Here is a 26,968-nt window from a genome sequence, read left to right on the forward strand (position 1 = left end):
CACAGACACCCACACACACCCTTATAGACACACACACTCCCACATGCACCCCCTCACAGACTTAAGACACTCTGCACTCACACACACTTTCTCACACTCACAACCCCCACCTGTTTTAAAAAATTCTCAAGGTCAAGGACCAGGCTCGCAGGAAAGTAGTCTGACACAGAACAAACAGCCAAGAGGCGAGTCTGCTAGAATATAAGTGTTTTATTCCCCGCAGCGTCGCCACAACCAGGTCTCGTACTTACAACGGGTCTGGTTTATACTCACTCTACGTGTTACCGGAACTGGGAGCCGTCAGTTCTCGTAGAGCGGTTGCCAACAACCCACGCTCGGCGGTTAAACGCAACCCCGGAGCAGACTCTACCGAACTGGAGACTTTTCCAGCTGATATACTCTTTTCGAGATCTAAACATTCATGTGAACAGCAGAGCAAGGCTGAAAAACACATTCCATTCTGGTCACATACAGATAAGAAGATTCACACGGGAAGGTGTGTAATAAGATTCACACGGGACTAAGCGACACCTTCCATTTTCGGTTAGATTCACACATGTATTGGGACACAATTTTAACCCTTTCACCACACCACCCCAGACAGACACACACAGACAGACAGACAGACAAAGGCCCACATGCACACATATATTTTGTGGGGTGAATTTGTACTTGCAGAGTTACATTGTACTTTGCTCAAAAACTGCATGCATTCATGTAGAACTCTGAGCTCAAAAACTGCATGAATTTATGTAAAACTCTGTTATCTCACTTTTTAGATTAGAATCAATCTAAACATCATGGCATAGACAGAGAACACAGGGGGCCAACACCTTCAACATATTGTCTAGCTATCACCATTGTTAACAGCTAACCCGAGAATGCAACTTTAAAAAACTTTTTGTGATTTACACATGCGAGAAGTGAAACTATCACTGTATTCTAACAGATGAAAGGCTTAACAATCAATTTTTCAATGCATAATTTCAGTTGCAGCACACTGTAAATTTTTGCTATAAATTCTGTGTTACGATCGAGCCCTCCACTATCACCTGATGAAGGAGCATCGCTCCAAAAGCTAGTGTGCTTCCAATTAAACCTGTTGGACTATAACCTGGTGTTGTGTGATTTTTAATAATGTTCAGTAGTTTGCTTTAAAGTTAAGCCTCCACAAAGCTTTCTCATTCAGCACTTGAAAGCATTTTCTTACATGCAAGATCATGGGATTTTCAGAGCACGATTGATGGAATCAGAAAGTATCAAGGCATTTTACAACCAACACCGGTCACTGTGATTTGTACTCTGTTACAATGTATAAAGTCTGGCAGGAAATTACAGTGCGTAAGGCAGCATCCAATGGGAGAGCCAGCTAATGTTTCGATGCTGCCTGACTTTCTGTGATTTTCAGCATTGTTCGTTTTCAGCAGATTCCAGCATTTGCAGTAATTTGTTCCTGTAAAGTCTGGTATCCCTCCACTCATCTCAGTACAAAAGGATCCCACAATCAGCCAGACCACGTTCTCTGTTTTATTGATGATGGTTGACGTAGGTCAGGATTTGGGGGAACCTGCTCCCCAGCTGGATCTCTTCCTCCCAGTGCAAGAAGCCTTTCTCCTGCCCATCCTTCCCTTCTCCCTGCCTATAACTTCTCAGCTCTCCTCCCACTGACTGGTTGGGGAGCAGGTTCCCCCAAATCCTGACCTACATCAATCGTTCAACCATCATCAACTAAAACACCTTCTTTCCCACCCCATCTCTACCATCTTCCCCATTATCTCTAACTGATTCTTACCCCTCAGCTCATCCCTTTACTTCTGCCAACACTTGCGCACCACACCCCTCTCGCATTCGGCTCATTAAGGCTACGGACTCAACGTACTTCCCTCAAAATCCCTCTTCTCCAACAATTTCCTACCGCTGCAGTCTCCATCACTCTTCAATCTCCCTCACTCACCAAACACCCTCCTCTCCTCTCCAGCCCATCCCACTCCATTCCCACTGTATCCCCACAAACACTCTCCTCTCCAGCCCATCCCACCCCATTCCCACTGTATCCCCACAAACACCCTCCTCTCCAACCCATCCCACCCCATTCCCACTGTATCCCCACAAACACTCTCACTCCAGCCCATCCCACCCCATTCCCACTGTATCCCCACAAACACCCTCCTCTCCAACCCATCCCACCCCATTCCCACTGTATCCCCACAAACACTCTCACTCCAGCCCATCCCACCCCATTCCCACTGTATCCCCACAAACACTCTCACTCCAGCCCATCCCACCCCATTCCCACCGTATCCCCACAAACACTCTCCTCTCCAGCCCATCCCACCCCATTCCCACTGTATCCCCACAAACACCCTCCTCTCCAGCCCATCCCACCCCATTCCCACTGTATCCCCACAAACACCCTCCTCTCCAACCCATCCCACCCCATTCCCACTGTATCCCCACAAACACTCTCACTCCAGCCCATCCCACCCCATTCCCACTGTATCCCCACAAACACTCTCACTCCAGCCCATCCCACCCCATTCCCACTGTATCCCCACAAACACTCTCACTCCAGCCCATCCCACCCCATTCTCACTGTATCCCCACAAACACTCTCCTCTCCAACCCATCCCACCCCATTCCCACTGTATCCCCACAAACATCCTCCTCTCCAGCCCATCCCACCCCATTCCCACTGTATCCCCACAAACACTCTCACTCCAGCCCATCCCACCCCATTCCCACTGTATCCCCACAAACACTCTCACTCCAGCCCATCCCACCCCATTCCCACTGTATCCCCACAAACACTCTCACTCCAGCCCATCCCACCCCATTCTCACTGTATCCCCACAAACACTCTCCTCTCCAACCCATCCCACCCCATTCCCACTGTATCCCCACAAACACCCTCCTCTCCCGCCCATCCCACCCCATTCCCACTGTATCCCCACACTCTCCTCTCCAGCCCATCCCACCCCATTCCCACTGTATCCCCACAAACACCCTCCTCTCCCGCCCATCCCACCCCATTCCCACTGTATCCCCACAAACACTCTCACTCCAGCCCATCCCACCCCATTCCCACCGTATCCCCACAAACACCTTCCTCTCCAACCCATCCCACCCCATTCCCACTGTATCCCCACAAACACCCTCCTCTCCCGCCCATCCCACCCCATTCCCACTGTATCCCCACAAACACTCTCACTCCAGCCCATCCCACCCCATTCCCACTGTATCCCCACAAACACTCTCACTCCAGCCCATCCCACCCCATTCCCACTGTATCCCCACAAACACCCTCCTCTCCCGCCCATCCCCCCCCCACCCGCTCTGCCCCTCCCTCATGCTGAACCCTGGCCCTGTTCCACTACATCGCACCTCTATATGTCCTGCCTTCCTCACGCCCCCTCCTTCTCTTTCCCAAACCACTCGGCCCTCCCTCACGCTGTCCTCCCACTCACCACCGGCAACACGAATCCCTGGTTATAGTCTGTGTGCTCTCCGATGAGATTCACTCTTCCCGGAGCGGCCACGCCAACACTCGGCTCGCAGGTCGGGTAATTCTCCCTGAAAGCCCGCAGCGTGTCGTGCAGCAACCTTTCAACCCCGGCGTCCGCCATCATCAGCAAGCCGCGCGGCCAGCCGTGCCCTCGCCTTGCCCCCCCTGTCAATCAACGCAAACACTGCCCCCTCCTGTCAATCAAACGTCAGCACCGCACTTACCCCACACCCTACTCGCCCATCTCTCTGTCAATCAAAGATCAGCCTCGCCCCCTCTGCCCCATCCGTCAATCAGATATAAATTGCGTCTGTCAATCATTCCGTCGTCCCCGCCTTATCTGTTGATCGATGCCGCCGGCACCGCCCGCTCACGTCCGCGCCTCCCATTGGCCGCTAGGGGACACCGCCCCACCATGTGTGTCACACCCCTCCCCACCCCGTCGATGCTGATTGGTTGCTGGTGTCACACCCTCTCTGCACTTCATTGTGAATGGAGGAATGTTGGGTGTGTGTCAGGAATGTATTGTCATTTATCATTTATCCCCAAATCTGGGCCACTTGTTCAATCTAAAATCTTTTTTGCATGTCCCCTCTGATTTGTTTATTGTTAAATTCTCTTTGGAGGCCTCCAAGATAATCTTCCGGTCCATGGTCCGCTCCCTGGAGCAGGACGAGACGTGCTCACGTTTCTTCTTCCAGAAGGTGCACAAAGAGAGCTCCGTGCTCAGCAGCCTGAAGGAAGAAGATGGCTCGATAACGTCATCTCAGGCTGACATCATGAGGATCAGTAAATCCTTCTATGCCAGTCTGTATGACGCGAAGCCGACTGACAGCACGGCCTCCCAGTCGTTCCTGTCCTCTATCACGGAGGTCTTAGATGACAGAACACGGGGGAGGCTGGACCAGCCGCTATCGCTGGATGAGCTGACCAAGGCCCTCGAGTCCTTCAAAAAGAATAAAACTCCCGGAAGCGACGGCTTACCGGTCGAGCTCTATTCCGCTCTGTGGGATTTGATTGGCCAGGACCTGCTGGAGGTGTATGTCAGTACACTTCTGGCAGGTACTATGAGTGAATCCATGAGGAAAGGCATCATCACCCTCATCTACAAGCAGAAGGGGGAGAGGGTGGAATTCAGAAATTGGAGACCAATCTCACTATTGAATGCGGATTACAAAATTTTGTCAAAGGTTATCGCCAACCGGGTCGGGTTTGCTCTGGGGTCGGTGATTCACCCTGACCAAACCTGTGTTGTATCGGGCAGGAAGATCGCTGAGAGTCTCGCACTCCTCAGGGATACAATCGCCTATGTGCAGGACAGAGGGTTGGACACCTGCCTCAACTGCCTGGACCAGGAGAAAGCCTTTGACAGGACAACCACCTGATGAAGGAGCAGCACTCCAAAAGCTAGTGCTTCCAAATAAACCTGTTGGACTACAACCTGGTGCGTGATTTTTAACTTTGTCAAATAAACCTGCTAAACTATAACCTGGTATAGTTTGATTTTTGACCTTGTCCACCCCAGTCCAACTCCAGCATGTTCTCTCCAAAATGGGCTTTCGGGAGGGAATCTGCAAGTGTATCATACTGCTCTACACCAACATTGCCAGTGCAGTCTCAATCAATGGGTGGGAATCAGATAGTTTCCCAGTCAGATCTGGAGTCAGGCAGAGCTGCCCTCTCTCTCCTGCCTTGTTTGTGTGCTGCATAGAGCCATTTGCCGAGTCCATCAGGAAGGATGCGAGCCTGAGAGGGGTGACTATTCCTGGCAGCGGGGGCCTGCAGGTTAAGGCATCCCTGTACATGGATGACGTCACCGTTTTCTGCTCGGATCTGCTGTCCGTGCGCAGACTCATGTGCATATGTGACCAGTTCAAATGGGCCTCGGGGGCCAAGGTAAACCGAGGCAAGAGCGAGGCCATGCTCTTCGGGAACTGGACCGACCAATCCTCGATCCCCTTCACCGTCAGGACCGATCACCTGAAGGTGCTGGGTATTTGGTACGGAGCTGGGGCGTGTGCCAAGTCTTGGGAGGAGCATATCAGCAAAGTGAGGCAGAAACTGAGTAGATGGAAGCTGCGGTCGCTCTCCATCGCGGGAAATAACCTGGTCATCAGGTGTGAGGCACTGTCATTGCTGTTATACATGGCACAGGTCTGGCTTGTTCCCAGAACCTATGCGGCTGCAGTCACCCCGGTGATCTTTCAATTTACATGGAGATCAAAGATGGACTGGGTCCGGAGGGACTCGATATATAAAGATCTGGGCAACGGGGGAAAAAACACACCCAATGCCACCCTCACCCTGATGGCCACCTTTGTGTGTGGCTGCATCAAGCTGTGCGTGGATCCCCGATATGCAAACACCAAGTGTCACTACGTACTGAGGTTCTACCTGTCCCCGGTGTTGGGAAGGATTGGCCTGGCCTCGCTGCCGCGGAACGTTCCGAGTAGCACCTGTCCTTCATGGAGAAGTTTATGAAGAAAAACACCTTTGACCACAAGTCCATCAGGAAGTGGTCAGCACGTAGTGTCCTTGAGACCCTTCGGGAAAAGGAGAGGGCGGATCCAATCGAGCGGTTCCCTGAGCAGACTGTCAAAGTCATTTGGCAGAATACCTCATCGTTAGAACTTTCCAACAAGCACCAAGACAAGGCTTGGCTGGTGGTGAGAAGGGCTCTGCCCGTGAGATCCTTTATGCACGCCCGGACTCTCAGCCGCACCGCACGCTGCCCTCGAAGCGGCTGCGGGGGGGACAAAACTGTCACACACCTCCTTCTGGAATGTGCCTACGCAGAAGAAGTCTGGAGAGGAATGCAGTGGTGTTTGTCAAGGTTCGTCCCGAGCAGCACCATGACGCGGGACTCCGTTTTCTACTGTCTGTTCCCCAGCACGCACACCGTGACGAACATTAACTGTGCCTGGAGGATCATCAACTCGGTGAAAGACGTTCTTTGGGCGGTCCGAAACCTGTTGATCTTCCAGCTGAAGGGGTTGACCCCGACTGAGTGTTGCAGACTGGCACATTCCAAGGTCCAGGACTATGTGTTGAGGGACGTGCTGGAGCTTGGGGCAGCTGCCGTTAAGGCAGTGGGGAAAGACCACCGTGTAACATCTGCCTGCCTAAGAAGAACAGGGGGCCCACGCAGTCATTTGGGCTCCGCTGACGCCTCAGCAGAAGAGCTGGATAGTAAATGTACTGACTTGTATATAGGAAAAATAAATTTTGATGTCTGTATGTAAAGCAATGTAATGTGTGCACAAGAATGACATGACCAATTGTAAAGAGATCCAAATAATTTTATGAATATAGTATATTTTTTAAATAAAAAAAGTTTATTGTTAAGTTCAGTTTAAATTGCTCTGCTCTGCCCTGTCAGGAGTTTGAACATCTCTATCAAATCTTAACTTTTTTCCAAAATAATCACTCTAGCTACTCCAATCTTTCAATGCAACTGAAGGACCCTCGTGTTTCAAAACGTTTAGATACTTTATAAAATGTGTTGCTCACAATAAGACTCAATAGTCCAATTAAGAAATATATAAATGATGTGGAGATGCTGGAGTTGGACTGGGGTGGACAAGGTCAAAAATCAAACTATACCAGGTTATAGTCTAGCAGGTTTATTTGACAAAGTTAAAAATCACGCACCAGGTTGTAGTCCAACAGGTTTATTTGGAAGCACTAGCTTTTTGAGTGCTGCTCCTTCATCAGGTGGTTGTCCTGATGAAACAGCAGCGCTCCAAAAGCTGGTGCTTCCAAATAAACCTTTTAGACTATAACCTGGTGTTGTGTGATTTTTAACTTTGTACACCTCAGTCCAACACTGGCTTCTCCACATCAGGCTTATTTGAAATTGCAAAGTTTTGGAGCTCAGCTCCTTCCTCAGGCATGGTATGATAAAGAGGTATAAGACACAGTATTTGTATGCAAAATGTTAACAACTTTAAAATTAGCTGCCCATGTTGTATCCTTTAATCAGTTAGGAGGTAGACTGCTGATTAAAATGCAAAATCCAGATTCCCGTCAAGCCTTTGATAATTAAAGATTTTATCAATGTAGAAGAGGTGACAGCTCAGGTTAGACAATGCACTTTAGTTGTGAAGTCCCGCTTTGAATCTATGTTTTAAGCTGAGATCAGGTTTTTTTGACAGAAAAGAACCTTGAATGAAATACTGTAATTCCCCTCCCTCCCCCCAGCATGTGTATGTGTGCGTAAGAGAGTGTGTGCGTCTGTGTCCATTCCTCTGTATGCGTGTGTCTGTGAGAGCAAGAGAGACAGGGAAAGTGTGTGCATTTGAGAGTGTGTGTGTGTATTTGAGAAAGTGCAAGTGTGTGCATAAAAGTTCATCATTATTATCATATAATTATAAATGCCAGTATCGCAATTGGAATAAGCGTATTATTTTTGGTCTATGGATTGAAAATGAGGCAAATGGATACTGGTTTCAAAAGGCAGAATGTGCAAGGAGTTGTTTGCAATTTGGAAATACAAGCAAAGTCAACTGCTGCCTAGAGGCAATATTACTTTTTTGGGACAAAGAACTATTTTGCTTGGATTCAATCTGTTGTGGGTGCAGGAGAGTTCATCATAGTAACAACGCACTCATTAGTTCAATTGTAGTTTAACTCAGACCCTGAGAGGGAAGTGCAAACCATAGTAGGAAGAAATCTACGGAGGTCAGTTGCATCAACATCTCTCAGTTCCCTTTCTGTGGAAAGTTGCATTATCCAATTCTCTGTTGACAGAGCACAAAGCCATATTCAGATACTGAAAGAAATAATTCTAAAATTCTGCTGTTAATCCATCTCTTTTGTTTCAACTACCAAGCATATGTGTGTAGAATCATTAATTTATAATTGGCAGAAGTCATAGAATCCCTACAGTGTGGAAGCAGGCCATTCAGTCCATTGAGTCCACATGACCCTCTAAAGAGCATCCCACCCACACCTACTCCTCTACCCTATATCTGTGACCCTGCATATCCCATGGCCATTCACCTAACCTGAACATCTTTGGACTGTGGGACAAAACCAGAGCACCCCAAGGAAACCCATGCAGATACAGGGAGAAAGTGCAAACTCCACACAGTTATCTGAGGCTGGAATTGAATCTGGGTCCCTAGTGTGGCAGCAGTATTAATCACTGAGCCACCAACTGGAAATAGTTTTCATTTTGTGGGACACTGGCACCAGTATCGAGCTGTGTCCTTGGGACAGTTTTCACTTTAACCATGCTGGGAACAATATCCAGACAAATTCAGTAACTACAGCTGTGGAGAGAGCTTTAAACTAATTTGGGATTGGAGGGGTGTTGGTGGAATTTTCAAAAGAAGGGATACATAGGCTTACAAAGCAAAAGCAGTGTAATTAATATTCAGAACAAAATGAATAAATTCATAACACAAATTGAGGTTAATGATTATGACCTCATAGCTATTATGAACATATCTTTACAAGAAGACCAAAACTAGGAATGAAATATTCAGAATATGCAACTTTTCAAAAGGGAGATGGGACAGCTTTGTTAGTACAGAATGGAATAAGTATGAAAGAGACATTGAGATATACAGCACAGAAATAGATCCTTCAGTCCAATCTGTCTATGCCGACCAGATATCTATATATAAATCTAGTCCTATTTGCCAGTATTTTGCTCATATACCTCGAAACCCTTCCTATCCATGTTACCCATCCAGATGCCTTTTAAATGTTATAATCGCACCAGCCTCCACCACTTCCTCTGACAGCTCATTCCATACTGTCACCACCCTCTGCGTGAAACAGATGCTCCTTAAATTCCCTTTTATACATTTCCTCTGTCATCTTAAACCTATGCCCTCTCAATTTGGACTCCACTACCCTGGGGAAAAGACCTTGCCTAGTTATCCTATCCATGCACCTCATGATTTTATAAGGTCATCCCCCAGCTTCCAGTGCTCCAGAGAAAATAGCCCCAACCTATTCAGCCTCTCCCAATAGCTCAAACCCTCCAACCCTAGCAACATCCTTGTAAATCTTTATTGAACCCTTTCAAGTTTCACAACATCCCCTTACATATCACCCCAATCCATTCATCTCACATCACTCTCCCTCTCCCCCACACCGACACCTGCCCCTCATCCCATTCCCCCACCCTTCTCTTCATCCCACACCAAGATTCCCTTCTCCAATCCCCCACACATCCCCCACCAGCTCCCTCTCACCTCCCTCCTGCTCACATCCCTCACCTCTACCCTCCCTCTTCATAGCACCCTCCAACTCCTTCCTCTTAACATAGAATATAGAACATAGTATTTACAGTGCAGTACAGGCCCTTCAGCCCTCGATGTTGGAGCCAACCTGTGAAATCAATCTGAAGCCCATCTAACCTAAATGACTCCATTTTCATCCATATGTCTATCCAATGACCAGCTAAATGCCCTTAAAGTTGGCGAGTCTACTACTGTTGCAGGCAGGGCACTCCATACCATTACTACTCTCTGAGAAAAGAAACTACCTCTGACATCTGTCCTATCACCCTTCAATTTAAAGCTATGTCCCCTGTGTTAGCCATCACCATCCAAGGAAAAAGGGTCTCACTGTCCACTCAATTTAATCCTCCAAATCTCTTATATGTCTCAATTAAGTCGCCTCTCAACCTCTATTGAAAACAGCCTCAAGTCCCTCAGACTTTCCTCATAAAGCCTTCCCCTCACACCAGGCAACATCCTAGTAAATCTCCTCTGACCCTTTCCAAAGCTTCCACATCCTTCCTAAAATTCGGTGACCAGAAATGTATACAATACTCCAAGTGTGACCGCACCAGAGTTTTGTACAGCTGCAATATGAACTCGTGGCTCCGAAACTCAATCCCTCTACCAACAAAAGCTAACACACCGTATTCCTTCTTAACAACCCTATTAACCTGGGTGGCAATTTTCAGGGATCTATGTACATGGACACCAAGATCTCTCTGCTCATCTACACTACCAAGAATATTACCATTAGCCTAGTACGTTTTACTCCTGTTGCTCCTTCTGAAGTGAATCACCTCACACTTTTCCGCATTAAACTCCATTTGCCACCTCTTAGTCCAGCTCTGCAGTTTATCTATGTCCCTCTGCAACCTGCAACATCCTTAGGCACTATCCACAACTCCACCGACTTTAGTGTCATCCACAAATTTACTACTCCATCCATCTATGCCCTGATCCAGGTAATTTATAAAAATGACAAACAACAGTGGCCCCAAAACAGATCCTTGCGGTACACCACCAGTAACTGAACTCCTGGATGAACATTTCCCATCAACCACCACCCTCTTTCATCTTTCAGCTAGCCAATTACTGATCCAAACTGCTAAATCACCCTCAATCCCATGCCTCTTTATTTTGTGCAATAGCCTACAATTTTGGGAACCTTATCAAACGCGTTACTGAAATCCATATACACCACATCAACCAATTTACCGTCATACACCTGTTTGGTCACCTTCTCAAAGAACTCAATAAGGTTTGTGATGCACGACCTACCCTTCTCAAAACAGTGTTGACTGTCCTTAATCAACTTATTCCTCTCGAGGTGATTATAAATCCTATCTCTTTTCCAATACTTACCCACAACCGATGTAAGGCTCACTGGTCTATAATTACCAGGGTTAATTCTACTCCCTTTTTTGAGCATTTGCTATCCTCCAGTCTTCTGGCACTATTCTTGTAGACAATGACGACACAAAGATCAAAGCCAAAGTCTCTGCAATCTCCTCCATGGCTTCCCGAAAATCCTCTATAAATCCCATCCAGCCCAGGGGACATCGATTTTCACACTTTACAGAATTGCTAACACCTCCTCCTTGTGAAACTCAATCCCGTCTAGTCTAGTAGCCTGTATCTCAGTATTCTCCTTGCAACATTGTCTTTTTCCAGTGTGAATACAAATTAAAAATATTCATTTAGTGCTTCTCCTATCTCCTCGGACTCCATGCACAACTTCCCACTACTCTCCTTGATTGGCCCTAATCTTACTGTAGTCATTGTTTTATTCCTGATATACCTATAGAAAGCTTCAGTGCCAGTATGTCCTTCACCTCAGGAAGGACATACTGGCACTAGAACGTGTCCAGCGGAGATTCACACGGATGATCCCTGGAATGACAGGTCTAACATATGAGGAACGGCTGAGGATACTGGGATTGTATTCGTTGGAGTTTAGAAGATTAAGGGGAGACTTAATAGAGACGTACAAAATAATACATGGCTTGGAAAAGGTGGATGCTAGGAAATTGTTTCAGTTAAACGAGGAGACTAGGACCTGTGGACACAGCCTTAGAATTAGAGGGGGTCATTTCAGAACAGAAATGCGGAGACATTTCTTCAGCCAGAGAGTGGTGGGCCTGTGGAATTCATTGCCACGGAGTGCAGTGGAAGCCGGGACGCTAAATGTCTTCAAGGCCGAGATTGATAGATTCTTGTTGTCTCGAGGAATTAAGGGCTACAGGGAGAACGCTGGTAAGTGGAGCTGAAATGCGCATCAGCCATGATTGAATGGTGGAGTGGACTCGATGGGCCGAATGGCCTTACTTCCACTCCTATGTCTTATGGTCTTATGGTCTTCTTTGGCCCCATCAGCCAACGATATGTCCCCTGGCTCTTCCTAGTTCTCGAAATGTGTTGCTGGAAAAGCGCAGCAGGTCAGGCAGCATCCAGGGAACAGGAGAATTGATGTTTCGGGCATAAGCCCTTCTTCAGGAATGTGAAGAAGGGCTTATGCCCGAAACGTCGATTCTCCTGTTCCCTGGATGCTGCCTGACCTGCTGTGCTTTTCCAGCAACACATTTCTAGCTCTGATCTCCAGCATCTGCAGACCTCACTTTCTCCTCTTCCTAGTTCTCTCTTTATGTATTTCCTGGCTATCTTGTAACTCTCAAGCGCCCTAACTGAGCCTTCACATCTCATCCTAACATAGGTTGGCACGGTGGCTCAGTGGTTACCACTGCTGCATCACAATGCCAGAGTCCCAAGTTCGACTCCAGTCTTGGGTGGCTGTTTGTGTGGAGTTTGCACATCCTCCCCGTGTCTGCATGGGTTTCCTCCAGGTGCTCCGGCTTTCTCCTACAGTCAAAGATATGCAGGTTAGGTGAATTGACCAGGCTAAATTGCCCATAGTGTTAGGTGCATTAGTCAGGGGTAAATACAGGGTAGGGGAATGGGTCTGGGTGGACTTGTTGGGCCGAAGGGCATGTGTCCATACTGTAGGGAATCTAATCACATAGTTAAATAGCATAGAAAAGTAAATGATAGGTAAACAGCGGCAAAAACAAAAACACAGGTACAGGCGAATGTTAAGGATTTGTGAGTCCATTCAGCATTCTAACAACAGTCAGGTAGAAACTGTTTCGAAACCTGCTTCAGGCTTTTGTACCTTCACCCTGATGGTAAAGGTTGGAGAAAAACATTGCGAGGGTGGGATGGATCTTTGAGAATGCTGGCGGCCTTTCTTTTGAGAGGGCCTGGTAGATGGATTCTATAGATGGGAGGTTGACCTTTGTAATTGTCCGGGCTGAGCTCACCACTCTCTGTAACCGTCTCCGATCTTAAATGGTACAGTTGTCATATCAGGTAGTGATACATCCAGAATGAATGCTCTTGATGGCGCACCTATAAAAGTTGGCAAGGGTATTCGCTGTCATGCCAAATTTTCTCAGCTGCCTGAGGAAGAAGAGATGTTGGGCTTTTGTAACCAGTGTGCCCACATGAAGGGTCCAAGAAAGTTTGTTGTGAATGACCACTCCCAGAAGCTTGACACTCTCCACTCTTTCCAGCTCTGTGCTGTTAATGTGTAGGGTGGCATGAGTAACATCTCGCTGAAAGTCAATAATGAGTTCCTTGGTTTTGCCTGCATTGAGAGCTAAGTTGTTCTCAGTGCACCATTTTTCCAGGTCTTCCACCTCCCGTGTGTAGTCTGTTTCGTCACCATCTGAGATTCGTCTGACTATGGTGGTGTCATTAGTGAATCTGTAAATGGCATTAATCTGGCATTTGGCGACACAATCATAGGTATAAAGTGAGTACAGTAGGGGGCTGAGTAAGTACACCTGGGGGGCTCCAGTGTTGAATGTTAATGAGGATGAAATATTGTCCACAATCTTCACTGATTGTGGCCTGTGGGTCAGGAAACTGAGGATCCAGTTGCAGTGAGTGGGACATAGTCCGAGCTCACTAAATTTAGTAACCAGTCTCGAGGGGATAATGGTGTTGAAGGCTGAACTGTAGTCAATGGTAGGATTTTTACGTAGCTGTTCTTAGTATCAAGATGTTCTAGGGAGGAGTGAACGTCAACTTTCTTAGTAAACTTGGAAAGTTAAAGTCCCCATAAACAACTACCCTGTCACTATTGCACCTATCGAGAATCATCTTTGCTATCCTTTCCTTTACATCTCTGGAACTATTCAGAGGCCTATAGAAAACTCCAAACAGGGTGACCTCTCCTTTCCTGTTCCTAACCTCAGCCCATGCTACCTCAGTAGGCGAGTCCTTAAATGTCCTTTCTGTTATCGTAATATTTTCCTTGATTAATACTGCCAGCCTCCCCCCACCCCTAAACCATCTTCTCTGTTCTTACTGAAACATCTAAGTCCAGAATCCTACAACAACCATACCTTTCCCTTATCTACCCATGTCTCCGAAATGGCCACAACTATGAAATCCCAGCTACCAACCCATGCTGCAAGTTCTCCCACCATATTCTGGATGCTCCTGGCATTGAAGTAGACACACTTCAAACCAACTTCTTTCTTGCTGGTGCCCTTTTGTGACCTTGGAACCTTATTTCTGATCTCACTACTCTCAACCTCCTGTATACTGGAACTACAATTGAGGTTCCTATCCCCCTGCTGAATTAGTATAAACCTTCCCGAAGAGCTTTAGAAAATTCCACCCCTTCCCCCTCTCCCCCAATCCCCATCCCAGGATATTAGTACCCTCTGGGGTATCCAAATCCAAGTTCTGTAGTACCAAATTTAAAAACAACCCATCACTGCATTCCCACACCTTATCTGCCCCTGCTACAAGCTACGTTTACTTCAGCATACAGAACAATACCATCCCCCTCAAATTTCCACAAAACATTATAATATCAATCAGCCCTCATCAGCCATCTCATACAGAACAATACCATCACCGTCAAGTCTCCACGAAGCATTATAATATTAATCAGCCCTTACCAACCATCTCCTGGACCTGAATAGATTAAGTACCTGTTAAACACCTTGTAACTAGGCCATTATCCCTTTGAGAAACTAATTGACAAAACAGTGCTTGCGTGAATTGCATGCATGAATGAAACTCATACCGGCAAATAGTAAATAAATCTCACAACCTAGCTGCAGTAATCAGTTTAATATCCTTTATTCTTTTATCACAATTTTTAATTCATTTAGATAGAGGTTTACAAAATTATGAGGGGCATGGATAGGGTAAATAGGCAAAGTCTTTTCCCTGGGGTCAGGGAGTCCAGAACTAGAGGGCATAGGTTTAGGGTGAGAGGGGAAAGATATAAAAGAGACCTACGGGGCAACGTTTTCACACAGAGAGTGGCACGGGTATGGAATGAGCTGCCAGAGGAAGTGGTGGAGGCTGGTACAATTGCAACAGTTAAGAGGCATTTGGATGGGTATATGAATAGGAAGGGTTTGGAGGGATATGGGCCGGATGCTGGCAGGTGGGACTAGATTGGGTTGGGATATCTGGTCGGCATGGACAGGTTGGACTGAAGGGTCTGTTTCCATGCTGTACATCTCTATGACTCTATGACTCATACGCCTAGCAGTTTTACTCATTTACTCATTTAAAAGATAAAGGGCTAACATCTCCTAATCATGCAACCAGACTGGACAGACAACCCATCAGAAGTAGCAGTCAGCATTTAGCACATTTTAACCCATCTCCTGTCTCCCAGGACAGAAGCCCTTCAAATTTTGTGTACTATAAATAAAAAATCTAACACCACACTACTGCGATTTTAATATATGTAAGAACAGTATATAAAAGGGTTCTTGTATGAACTGTATTCCAGGATTCTATTACCACCTCGAACTTGTGCTGTGATTGCTGAATAAAGAGGCTACTTTTGCACTCACTGATTTCTGTCGTTACTTGAACACGATTCCACACTACCACTTCACCTGTGGCCCTTGTGACTTCCTTATAACTCTTTGCCACACATTTACCACTTCCTTGCATCACCATGGTGAACCTCATTGTATCCTCACATCCCTCTTGCTTCTCCAAGGCATATTTATGACTGGCATTATTGGCATTGGAGAGAGTTCTGGCACCGTGACAATATCTTGCTAATGTAAAGTCTTCACCTACCTTCTTCAGCCAATTTAATCTCCTTTCATTCTTCCCTGTAGAAACTCCTGCACTTGTCACTGGAAATACATTATCTCAATGGGCATTACAAATGATACAGCTGTATGATTGCTGATCTATTGGTATTCAAAATCAACAATCAGTCAGTAATTAATTTATTTTGTCCCACCCTTTAGTTGATTCAGTCTCAGCCTCTTCTGGAGGTCCCCAACATCGTAAATGCCAGTCTTCAGCCAATTTGCTTCATTTCATGACTGAATACATTGAATTCTGCAAAAGCTATGGACCTGACAACATTCTGGGAATGGTCCTGAAGCCTGTGCTGCAGAACTTGGTGCACCTGCAGCCAAGTTGTTCAGTTAGGCTATAGTACTAGCATCTGACAATTTGAAATGTCCTTAGGTTTTGAAGTAGTCCATGTCCAAATGCATCAAGACCTCGATGGCAAGTAACATTCAGAGCACACAAATTCCAATCAATGAACAACTCCAACAAGACAGAATCTAAACATTTCCCCATGTTATTTCATGGTATAACTATGGCTGACATCCACCCACTATCAATTATTGGGTAAGACCATTGACCAGAGACTGAACTAGGTATATAAATATTATTAGGTGAAAGTGAAGACTGCAGATGCTGGAGATTAGAGTTAAGAGTGTGGTGCTGGAAAAGCACAGCAGGTCAGGCAGCATCCAAGGAGCAGGAAAATCGACATTTCGGGCAAAAGCCCTTTTTCTGATTGTAAGGTATAGGGTTAAAATTGTGCAGAATAAGGGAACAGGTGTTGCTTTTGCAAAAGCTTACATTATAAAATTAGGCTGCACATGCCAATACTAAACAGTGAGAAGTGAAAATAGGTAGAATTATCTATGACTAATAGGGCAGAGCAACCATGTAGCAGGATGTACCAGGCATAGGAAAATAGAAGAAGTGAAAACACGTAGAATTATCTATGACTAATAGGGCAGAGCAATCATTTAGCGGGATGTACCAGTAACAGGAGAATAGTGTGCCAGTCGCAGGAGGGATGTGGCCAACGGATGGAAATTAGTTTGCCAGGATGATCGCATGAAGACAGCAAACTATGCCAGGATAGTCACATATAAGGAATGAGATAAATAAGAATAAGGGGCGACAGGCTTAGAGTAATGGGAGAAGTAAACAGAGACGGAGAGAAGCTAGACAAAGGTGGAGTGAAGCTAGAGCTTGTAATAGGCTATGTGCCACAGCAAAAGTAACCAATGGGGTGAAAGGGGAGAACCGAGAGACACAGCTGAACACATAAATCAGAATGTAACCCTCAGATCGGGGTGCTTACTTGTTAGGCACCCATTCTTGCAAGTACGTATCAATAAAATTCGCTGCTTCAGAATTTGATTCGAAGTGAAATTTATTAATTAATTTATTAATATTAATTTGTTTCTCACACTGATGAAGGTCATTTGCCCGAAATATTGATTTTCCTGCTCCTCGGATGCTGCCTGACCTGCTGTGCTTTTCCAGCACCACACACTCAATTCGATATAGATATCACTGTTCCTTCACTATCACTGGGTAAAAATCCTGGAAATCCCTCTTTCACAGCATTGTGGATGTACTGAACTCCAAGGACTGCCATGGTTCAAAAGGTAGCTCACCACCACCTTCTCGAAGGCAAAGTTAAAATTCACACAATACCGGTGTATAGTCCAACAGGTTTATTTGGAAGCTGCTCCTTCATCAGGTAGCTAGTCAACACCCAGAAGGCTGTGAATCTATGGAATTCCCTGCCCAATGAAGTGGTTGAGGCTTCCTCAGTAAATGTTTTTAAAACTAAGATAGTTTTTTTTTGAACAGTAAAGGTAATAAGAGTCATGGTGAGAGGGCGAGTAAGAAGGATTTTGGGTAATCCAAGATGGAGGACGGGAAACATTTCTGGCTGTAAGAGCTGCTCCTTTTTTTGAGGTATTTTAGGTGTTGGAGGTGATTTCCTCAAATTCCAGGAGCAGCAATTACCGTTTTATATGCTGTTGCAGTGTTTTGGAACTTTGGGGAAAAAAAGTCAAAACACAGCAGTTTTAAAAAGGAGAAGAGCAGACAAAGGAAACACATGGTGAGGACAGTGCAGGAGAGAGACCGAGAGAGAGAGAGAGGACTTGCACAGTTACCCCCTTTTCTGTTTGAATTTGTGTATCGCTGGACATCGGAGTGCATCTGGGAAAATTAACAAACAGTGAAATTCACAACTAATCTTGGAGGAACTGTTGGGCAAAGTTCACAGCACAGAATCAGAAAAGTTAATTGTTGTTTTAAGTCTGTCCAAGAAAAAGGCTGTATTAGTGAGTACAGTGGGTTCTTTCTTGATTATATGTTTTTGGAGATAAGTCTCTTGATTAAACTTAAAATATAAGCCATAGCTATTAATTTAACCTGGGGCAGTGTTAGTAGAGGAATAAGACGGTGTTATTTTCTGGGGCTGTAGATTGTGAAGGAGCAAAAATGGCCTTTGCAGTGATATGTACTTCTTGTCAGATGTGGGAGTTTAAAGAGAGTTTAAGGTTTACTGTGGATTATATCTGCCATAAATGCTGTTGGATGCGAATCTTATCAGATCGAGTGGATCGGTTGGAGAGACAGATACAAGCGATGAGGAATTTGCAACAGCAACAGTTTGTGATGGATGGCAGTTATAGGAAGGGGGGAAAGTCTCAGATACAGTCACATAGATGGTTAACTCCAGGAAAGGTAAGAGAGGTAGGCACCTAGTGTTCTGTGGCTATATCCATTTCAAACAGGTATGCTGTTTTGGAAAATGTAGGGGGTGATGGATTCTCAGGGGAACGCAGCACGAACAGCCAAGTTTTGGGTATTGAGACTGGCTCTAATGCAACGATGGGTAAATCAGCTTCCAAGAGATCAATTGTGTTATGGGATTCTGTAGTCCGAGGTACAGGCAGACGTTTCTGTGGCCAGCAGAGGAAAAGCAGAATGGTGTATTGCTTCCCTGGTGCCAGGATCAAGGATGTCTCAGAGAGGGTGCAGAATGTTCTCACAGGGGAGAGGGGTCATTGTCCACATTGGAACCAACGACATTGGAAGGGAAAAGATTGAGATTCTGAAGGGAGATTACAGCGAGTTAGGCAGAAATTTAAAAAGGAGGTCCTCAAGGGTAGTAATATCTGGATTACTCCCAGTGCTACGAGCTAGTGAGGGCAGGAATAGGAGGATAGAGCAGATGAATGCATGGCTGAGGAGCTGGTGTATGGGAGAAGGATTCACATTTTTGGATCATTGGAATCTCTTTTGGGGTAGAAGTGACCTGTACAAGAAGGACGGATTGCACCTAGATTGGAAGGGGACTAATATACTGGCAGGGAGATTTGCTAGAACTGCTTGGGAGGATTTAAACTAGTAAGGTGGGGGGGGTGGGACCCAGGGAGATAGAGAGGAAAGAGATCGATCTGAGACGGGTACAGCTGAGAACAGAAGTGAGCCAAACAGTCAGGGCAGGCAGGACAAGGTAGGACTAATAAATTAAACTGCATTTATTTCAATGCAAGAGGCCTAACAGGGAAGGCAGATGAACTCATGGCATGGTTAGGAACATGGGACTGGGATATCATAGCAATTACAGAAACATAGCTCAGGAATGGGCAGGATTGGCAGCTTAATGTTCCAGGATACAAATGCTAAAGGAAGGATAGAAAGGGAGGCAAGAGAAGAGGGGGAGTGGCATTACAGCTGTGCTGAGGGAGGATATGCCCGGAAATACATCCAGGGAAGTTATTTGGGTGGAACTGAAAAATAAGAAAGGGATGATCACCTTATTGGGATTGTATTATAGACCCCCTAATCGTCAGAGGGAAATTGAGAAACAAACTTGTAAGGAGATCTCAGCTATCTGTAAGAATAATAGGGTAGTTATGGTAGGGGATTTTTTAACTTTCCAAACATAGACTGGGACTGCCATAGTGTTAAAGGTTTAGATGGAGAGGAATTTCTTAAGTGTGTACAAGACAATTTTCTGATTCAGTTTGTGGATGTACCTACTAGAGAAGGTGCAAAACTTGACCTACTCTTGGGAAATAAGGCAGGGCAGGTGACTGAGGTGTCAGTGGGGGAGCACTTTGGGGCCAGCGACCATCATTCCATTAGATTTAAAACAATGATGGAAAAGGATAGACCAGATCTAAAAGTTGAAGTTCTAAATTGGAGAAAGGCCAATTTTGACGGTATTAGGCAAGAACTTTCAAAAGCTGATTGGGGGCAGGTAAAGGGACAGCTGGAAAATGGGAAGCCTTCAGAAATTAGATAACGAGAATCCAGAGAAAGTATATTCCTGTTAGGGTGAAAGGGAAGGCTGGTAGGTATAGGGAATGCTGGATGACTAAAGAAATTGAGGGTTTGGTTAAGAAAAAGAAGGAAGCATTTGTCAGATATAGACGGATAGATCGAGTGAATCCTTAGAAGAGTATAACGAAAGTAGGAGTATACTTAAGAGGGAAATCAGGAGGACAAAACGGGGACATGAGCTAGCTTTGGCAAATAGAATTAAGGAGAATCCAAAGGGTTTTTACAAATATATTAAGGACTAGAGAGAGAATAGGGCCCCTCAAAGATCAGCAAGGCGGCCTTTGTGTGGAGCCACAGAAAATGGGGGAGATACTAAATGAATATTTTGCATCAGTATTTACTGTGGAAAAGGATATGGAAGATATAGACTGTAGGGCAATAGATGGTGACATCTTGCAAAATGTCCAGATTACAGAGGAGGAAGTGCTGGATGTCTTGAAATGGTTAAATGTGGATAAATCCCCAGGACCTGATCAGGTGTACCCGAGAACTCTGTGGGAAGCTAGGGAAGTGATTGCTGGGCCTCTTGCTGAGATATTTGTATCATCGATAGTCACAGGTGAGGTGCCGGAAGACTGGAGGTTGGCAAACGTGGTGCCACTGTTTAAGAAGGGCGGTAAAGACAAGCCAGGGAACTATAGACCGGTGAGCTGACCTCAGTGGTGGACAAGTTGCTGGAGGGAATCCTGAGGGACAGGATGTACATGTATTTGGAAAGGCAAGGACTGATTAGGGATAGTCAAAATGGCTTTGTGTGTGGGAAATCATGTCTCACAAACTTGATTGAGTTTTTTGAAGAAGTAACAAAGAAGATTGATGAGGACAGAGCAGTAGATGTGATCTATATGACTTCAGTAAGGTGTTTGGCAAGGTTCCCCATGGGAGACTGTTTAGCAAGGTTAGATGTCATGGAATACAGGGAGAACTAGCCATTTGGATACAGAACTGGCTCAAAGGTAGAAGACAGAGGGTGGTGGAGGAGGGTTGTTTTTCAGACTGGAGGCCTGTGACCAGTGGAGTGCCACAAGGATCGGTGTTGGGTCCTCTATTTTTTGTCATTTACATAAATGATTTGGGTGCGAGCATCAGAGGTACAGTTAGTAAGTTTGCAGATGACATCAAAATTGGAGGTGTACTAGACAGCGAAGAGAGTTACCTCAGATTACAACAGGATCTGGACCAAATGGGCCAACGGGCTGAGAAGTGGCAGATGGAGTTTAATTCAGATAAATACAAGGTGCTGCATTTTGGGAAAGCAAATCTTAGCAGGACTTATACACTTAATGGTAAGGTTGCTGAACAAAGAGACCTTGGAGTGCAGGTTTATAGCTCCTTGAAAGTGGAGTCGCAGGTAGATAGGATAGTGGGAAGGCGTTTGGAATGCTTTCCTTTATTGGTCAGAGTGTTGAGTACAGGAGTTGGGAAGTCATGTTGCGGCTATACAGGCCATTGGTTAGGCCACTGTTGGAATATTGCGTGTAATTCTGGTCTCCTTCCTATCGGTTGGATGTTGTGAAACTTGAAAGGGTTCAGAAAAGATTTACAAGGATGTTGTCAGGTTTGGAGGATTTGAGCTACAGGGACAGGCTGAACAGGCTGGGGCTGTTTTCCCTGGAGCGTCGGAGGCTGAGGGGTGACCTTATAGAGGTTTACAAAATTATGAGGGGCATGGATAGGATAAATAGACAAAGTCTTTTCCCTGGGGTCAGGGAATCCTGAACGAGAGGGCATAGGTTTAGGGTGAGAGGGGAAAGGTATAAAAGAGACCTAAGGGACAACGTTTTCACGCAGAGGGTGATACGTGTATGGAATGAGCTGCCAGAGGATGTGGTGGAGGCTGGTACAATTGCAACTTTTAAGAGGCATTTGGATGGGTATATGAATAGAGCTGAAAATTTGTTGCTGGAAAAGCGCAGCAGGTCAGGCAGCATCCAAGGAGCAGGAGAATCGAAGTTTCAGGCATGAGTCCTTCTTCAGGGCTCATGAAGAAGGGCTCATGCGCGAAACGTCGATTCTCCTGCTCCTTGGATGCTGCCTGACCTGCGCTTTTCCAGCAACACATTTTCAGCTCTGATCTCCAGCATCTGCAGTCCTCACTTTCTACGGGATATAGGAAGGGTTTGGAGGGATATGGACCGGGTGCTGGCAGGTGGGACTAGATTGGGTCGGGATATCTGGTCGGCATGGACAGGTTGGACCGAAGGGTCTGTTTCCATGTTGTACATCTCTATGACTCTATAAGTGGAGCTGAGGCCACTATAAGATCAGCCATGGCAGAGCAGGCTTGAAGGGCCAGATGGGCCTGCTCCTAGTTGTTTTGTTCTTATGAAGGAGCAGCCCTCCGAAAACATGTACTTCCTAATAAACCTGTTGGACTATAACCTGGTGGTGTGTGATTTTTAACTTTGTCCACCCCAGTCCAACACCTGCATCTCCACATCATGTTCTCTAGAGCAGTTAGGTATGGACAATAATACTGGCCTCACGAGTGAAGACCTGATTGAATAAAAGGAAGTGGATTGATTGCTTTGCAGTTCCCAAACTGTTCCTGATTTATCAGTCTGTTATTTCACTAAGTAGACAGGCAGGAGGCTGGAAGAACACATCCAGCCAGGCAGCATCAGGAGGTGCAGAAGTCAACATTTCGGGTGTAATTTACGGAATGGCTCACCAAGCCTCGCAGCCGGGTTCACAGGGGCAACCCGACCTCCCAGTCACTGCCCATTTCAATACCCCCAACCACACCCTTTCCGTCATGACCATCCTTGGCCTCCTCCATTGCCAAAACAAGCCACAGCGCCTATTGGAGGAACACCTTATGTTCCGCCTGGGTACCCTACAGCCCAGAGGACTTAACACCAAGTTCTTCAATTTCAAATATCCTCCATCTTCATCACCCTGACTCCCTTCCTAGCCCCACCCCCCCACCAACCATATTAATTCCTTCCATTGACCAACCGAGTTGTACCCTCTACCTGTCTTCACCTATCCCCATTTCACCACCCTACCCCTGACTCCTCCTTTATCTGCAACTCCCCCCACACCCACCCTTAGTCCTGAAGAAGTGTTATACCCGAAACATCGACTTCTGCACCTACTGATGCTGCCTGGCTTGCTGTGTTCTTCCAGCCTCCTGCCTGTTATTTCATGAAGGCATTCATTATTTGCATTAAATAAACTACTCTCCAGTTTTTACTGGGCATCTATCTGGCAGAGTTGAAAAATGTGGTGCTGGAAAAACTCAGCAGGCCAGGCAGCATCTGAGGAGCAGAAGAATGGACGTTTCGGGCATAAGCCCTTCTTCAGGAATTCGAGCATAAGCCCTCCTGAAGAAGGGCTTATGCCCGAAACGTCAATTCTCCTACTCCTCGGATGCTGCCTGACCTGCTGTGTTTTTCCAGCACCACATTTTTCAACTCTGGTACTCCAGCATCTGCAGTCCTCACTTTCTCCTAGTTGATCTTTTTGGCAGTTTTATATCATCTAGATCAGAATGACCTTGACTGCTTTATCGTGCATGCAATGGTACAGATATTTCCGATAGGGATTCAAACAAATTCATATCTTGATCCTGGTCTATCGGTTGGATAATCAGTGTATATTTCAGAGTTGGCTCTATGATTCTGAAATTCTTTCATCCTGAACTTAAATTTACCTTCCCTGCACCATACATTGAGGCCCACTCAATCATCCTTGCTTTGGTAAAGGCTAGGAATTTGCCTTCCAGAAATTCCTCCTGTATAACATACTGTACATCCATAACTGAATCACATCTTAGGCTCCAAAAGGTGGCTAACTCAAGTCTCCTTTTGCCTGGGGCTCATACCACACATTCAATGTCGTTCTTACATCTGAAGAATGTGAGTATTCAGTATCATATTACCTGTTAGCCATCCAGTAACTATCTTCACCAAATCCATGGAATGCTATGAGATAAACTTTTTTGTTTACACTAAACTTGGCATTGTGTAAAGTAACCAAGTTAATCCATGACCTCAAATAAAAGGCACTCCAAGTTAGCATTTATCATAATAGGATTGAATTTCACATTCAGTCTGAAAGGGAGAAAATTAAATCTTTTTATAATATTTTTAATCTTAAATAAAAGCAACTATGCAGGTACAAAAGGTGAGCTAGCTGGAGGATAGATTAATAGAGACTTTTAAGGGCACTCAGCACAAATATATTCCTACTCAAAAGAAACATTATGAAGACCCACCACTATGGAAGTTTAAGGGAAGCACCTCTGAGCTAGAAGGCCTGAGTTCAAGTCCCACCTGTACTAATGCATCTTAAAACACTGCTGAACTGGTTGATTAAAATAACAAGAATGTGAGATGCAAAATTTTCAACTTCAGGGAAAAGCAGATTATCTAACTATAATTGGGAGCAGATCAGATGATTGGATAGAATATAAGAAATGGTGGAGTGTATGTCAAAGATGAACAGGAGAAAGAAATTACAGCATGAGAAGAAACTAGCTAGAATTGTAAAAATCTAGCTAGAAACAAGAGTTTCTACATGTATTTAAAAAGGTGAAGTAAAGTGAGTGGTGGTCCTTTAGAGAGAGAATAGGAAGTTAATCATAGATAATATAGACATGGCAGATGAAATGAACAAATATTTGTCTTCACTATAGAGAATACAAAAACATTCAAGGAAAATGCTGTAAATTAGGAGGTGGAAAAGATAGAGGGACTTGGTGAAATGACAATCACCAGGGAACTGTACTGAGTAACTGTACAGATTCACCTGCACCTCCACCCACATCATCTACTGCATCCGCTGCAGCCGGTGTGGCCTCCTCTATATTGGGGAGACAGGCCGCCTACTTGCGGAGCGATTCAGAGAGCACCTCTGGGCCACCCGGACGAACCAACCCAACCAACCTGTGGCACAGCATTTCAACTCCCCCTCCCACTCCACCGAGGATATGCAGGTCATTGGACTCATCCACCGCCAAACCACAACAACCCGACGGTCGGTGGAGGAGCGTCTTATCTTCCGACTGGGAACCCTCCAACCGCAGGGGATGAACTTGGACTTCACCAGTTTCTTCATCCCCCCTCCCCCCACCCTGTCTCAGCCGGATCCTTCCAGCCCGGCACCGCCTTCCTGACCTGCAGTCTTCTTCTTGACCTCTCCGCCTCCACCCTACTCCGACCTATCACCCTCACCTTCACCTCTTTCCACCTATCACATTTCCAACTCCCCTCCTCCAAGTCCCTCCTCCCTACCTTTTATCTTCTCCTGCTGAACACTCTCTGCTCATTCCTGAAGAAGGGCCTGTGCCCGAAACGTCGAATCTCCTGTTCCCTGGATGCTGCCTGACCTGCTGTGCTGTTCCAGCAATAAAGTTTCAACACCAAACTCATGGAGATGCAGGCTGAAATGTTGCTACTCTCAGATTGATTTCATCGTAGTCTTAAAAGAGATGGCTAATGAGGTAGTAGATATATTGGTGTTAATTTTCCATAACAAAGGAAAAGGCCTTTTGGCCCATCACATCTGCACCTGTCAAAAACAAGCATCTAATAATTCTGATCCCATTTTCCATCAACTGGCCCATAGCCTGGCATACTTTGGCATTGCAAGTGCCATCTAAATACATCTAAAACCTTCTGCCTCTACCACCCTTATAGGCAAGTATTTCTTGATTCCCACAACTGTCTAGTATAAAAGCTTTTCTTCACATGTTTCAACCTCTGCCCCTTACCTTATATCTATGCACCCTCTATCAAGGGAAAATGTTTCTTCCTGTCTACTCCATCTATACCCCTCACATTTTATACATCTCAGTATTTGTGATTTCTGTCTTTTCTCCTGGGTCAACTGCATTCAAATGTCTTTTCCACCCTGGCAAGACTTTTCAATGATTCACTATTAGCACAAAAGTCACCACATTTATACCTGCTGCAATAGTTCAATGGATTTGCAAAAAGATCATGAGTTCTGGAGCTGGTTTCACAATTCCCTGCCAGGAGTCACCATGACTCACTTCCAGTTTCTGGCCTGCCCCCTCCATTCAGACACCCACCTCTACTCTCCAAGTAGGCCCAGTGTTGACCATTCCACTGAGCAGCTTGCTGGCTTCCTGCCTGGTGGCTGTCAACTGGCCACATGACCATGATCAGGCATCTTTCAAAGGCAGGAGTGGAGTCAATGATTCACATATTTCCAGGTCACACTCCCACTCAGAGGAGCAGTATAACATTCAATCCATGAATTTAGTAAAAACTTTCTGGCTTTATATAGTCGTAGGGTGGTGGCATCTCCAGTGATCACCTGGAAAGATGGAACAGGTTTGCAAGGCTGAATGACCCAATGAACACCTTATTGGCCAAAGAAAAAGAAAAGGGGTAAACTGAATCAATTAGCAGGTAGATCTTGTTTATCAGAACTAATAATGGAAAGTACCAGAATGGAGAAAGTGAGGACTGCAGATGCTGGAGATCAGAGCTGAAAATGTGTTGCTGGAAAAGTGTAGCAGGTCAGGCAGCATCCAAGGAGCAGGAGAATCGACATTTGGGGCATGAGCCGAAGAAGGGCTCATGCCCGCAACGTCGATACTCCTGCTCCTTGGATGCTGCCTGACCTGCTACACTTTTCCAGCAACACATTTTCAGCAAGTACCAGAATGGCCCTGTAACAGTCAGTCATATTTAGATCTTATTATTATAGGTAAGGCATGCAAAGCTATGGGCCAAATGCTGGAAAATGGGCTTAGAATAGCTAAGAGGCTGTTTTTGGTCAGTGCAGCCTCGATGGACCTTTTCCT

The 26,968-nt window shown here is 45.7% G+C and overlaps 2 protein-coding genes across 2 annotated transcripts in view; one reads left to right on the plus strand and one right to left on the minus strand.

Annotated features, from left to right (window-relative positions):
- Positions 1 to 3,626, minus strand: part of galk1 (galactokinase 1) — a 40,049-nt gene extending 36,423 nt beyond the window's left edge. The window contains exon 1 of the mRNA XM_043714289.2: positions 3,465 to 3,626. Within this exon, the coding sequence (XP_043570224.2) occupies positions 3,465 to 3,626 (162 nt within the window). The remainder of the gene's footprint in view (positions 1 to 3,464) is intronic.
- LOC122561959 (uncharacterized) overlaps positions 1 to 26,968 on the plus strand; it is a 119,705-nt gene that overhangs the window by 2,524 nt on the left and 90,213 nt on the right. The gene's annotated exons all lie outside the window — the stretch shown is intronic.

This window comes from Chiloscyllium plagiosum, unplaced genomic scaffold, assembly GCF_037043375.1.
Source record: "Chiloscyllium plagiosum isolate Xiang-an unplaced genomic scaffold, Cpla_swu_hap1 HiC_scaffold_25, whole genome shotgun sequence".
Classification (NCBI taxonomy): domain Eukaryota; kingdom Metazoa; phylum Chordata; class Chondrichthyes; order Orectolobiformes; family Hemiscylliidae; genus Chiloscyllium; species Chiloscyllium plagiosum.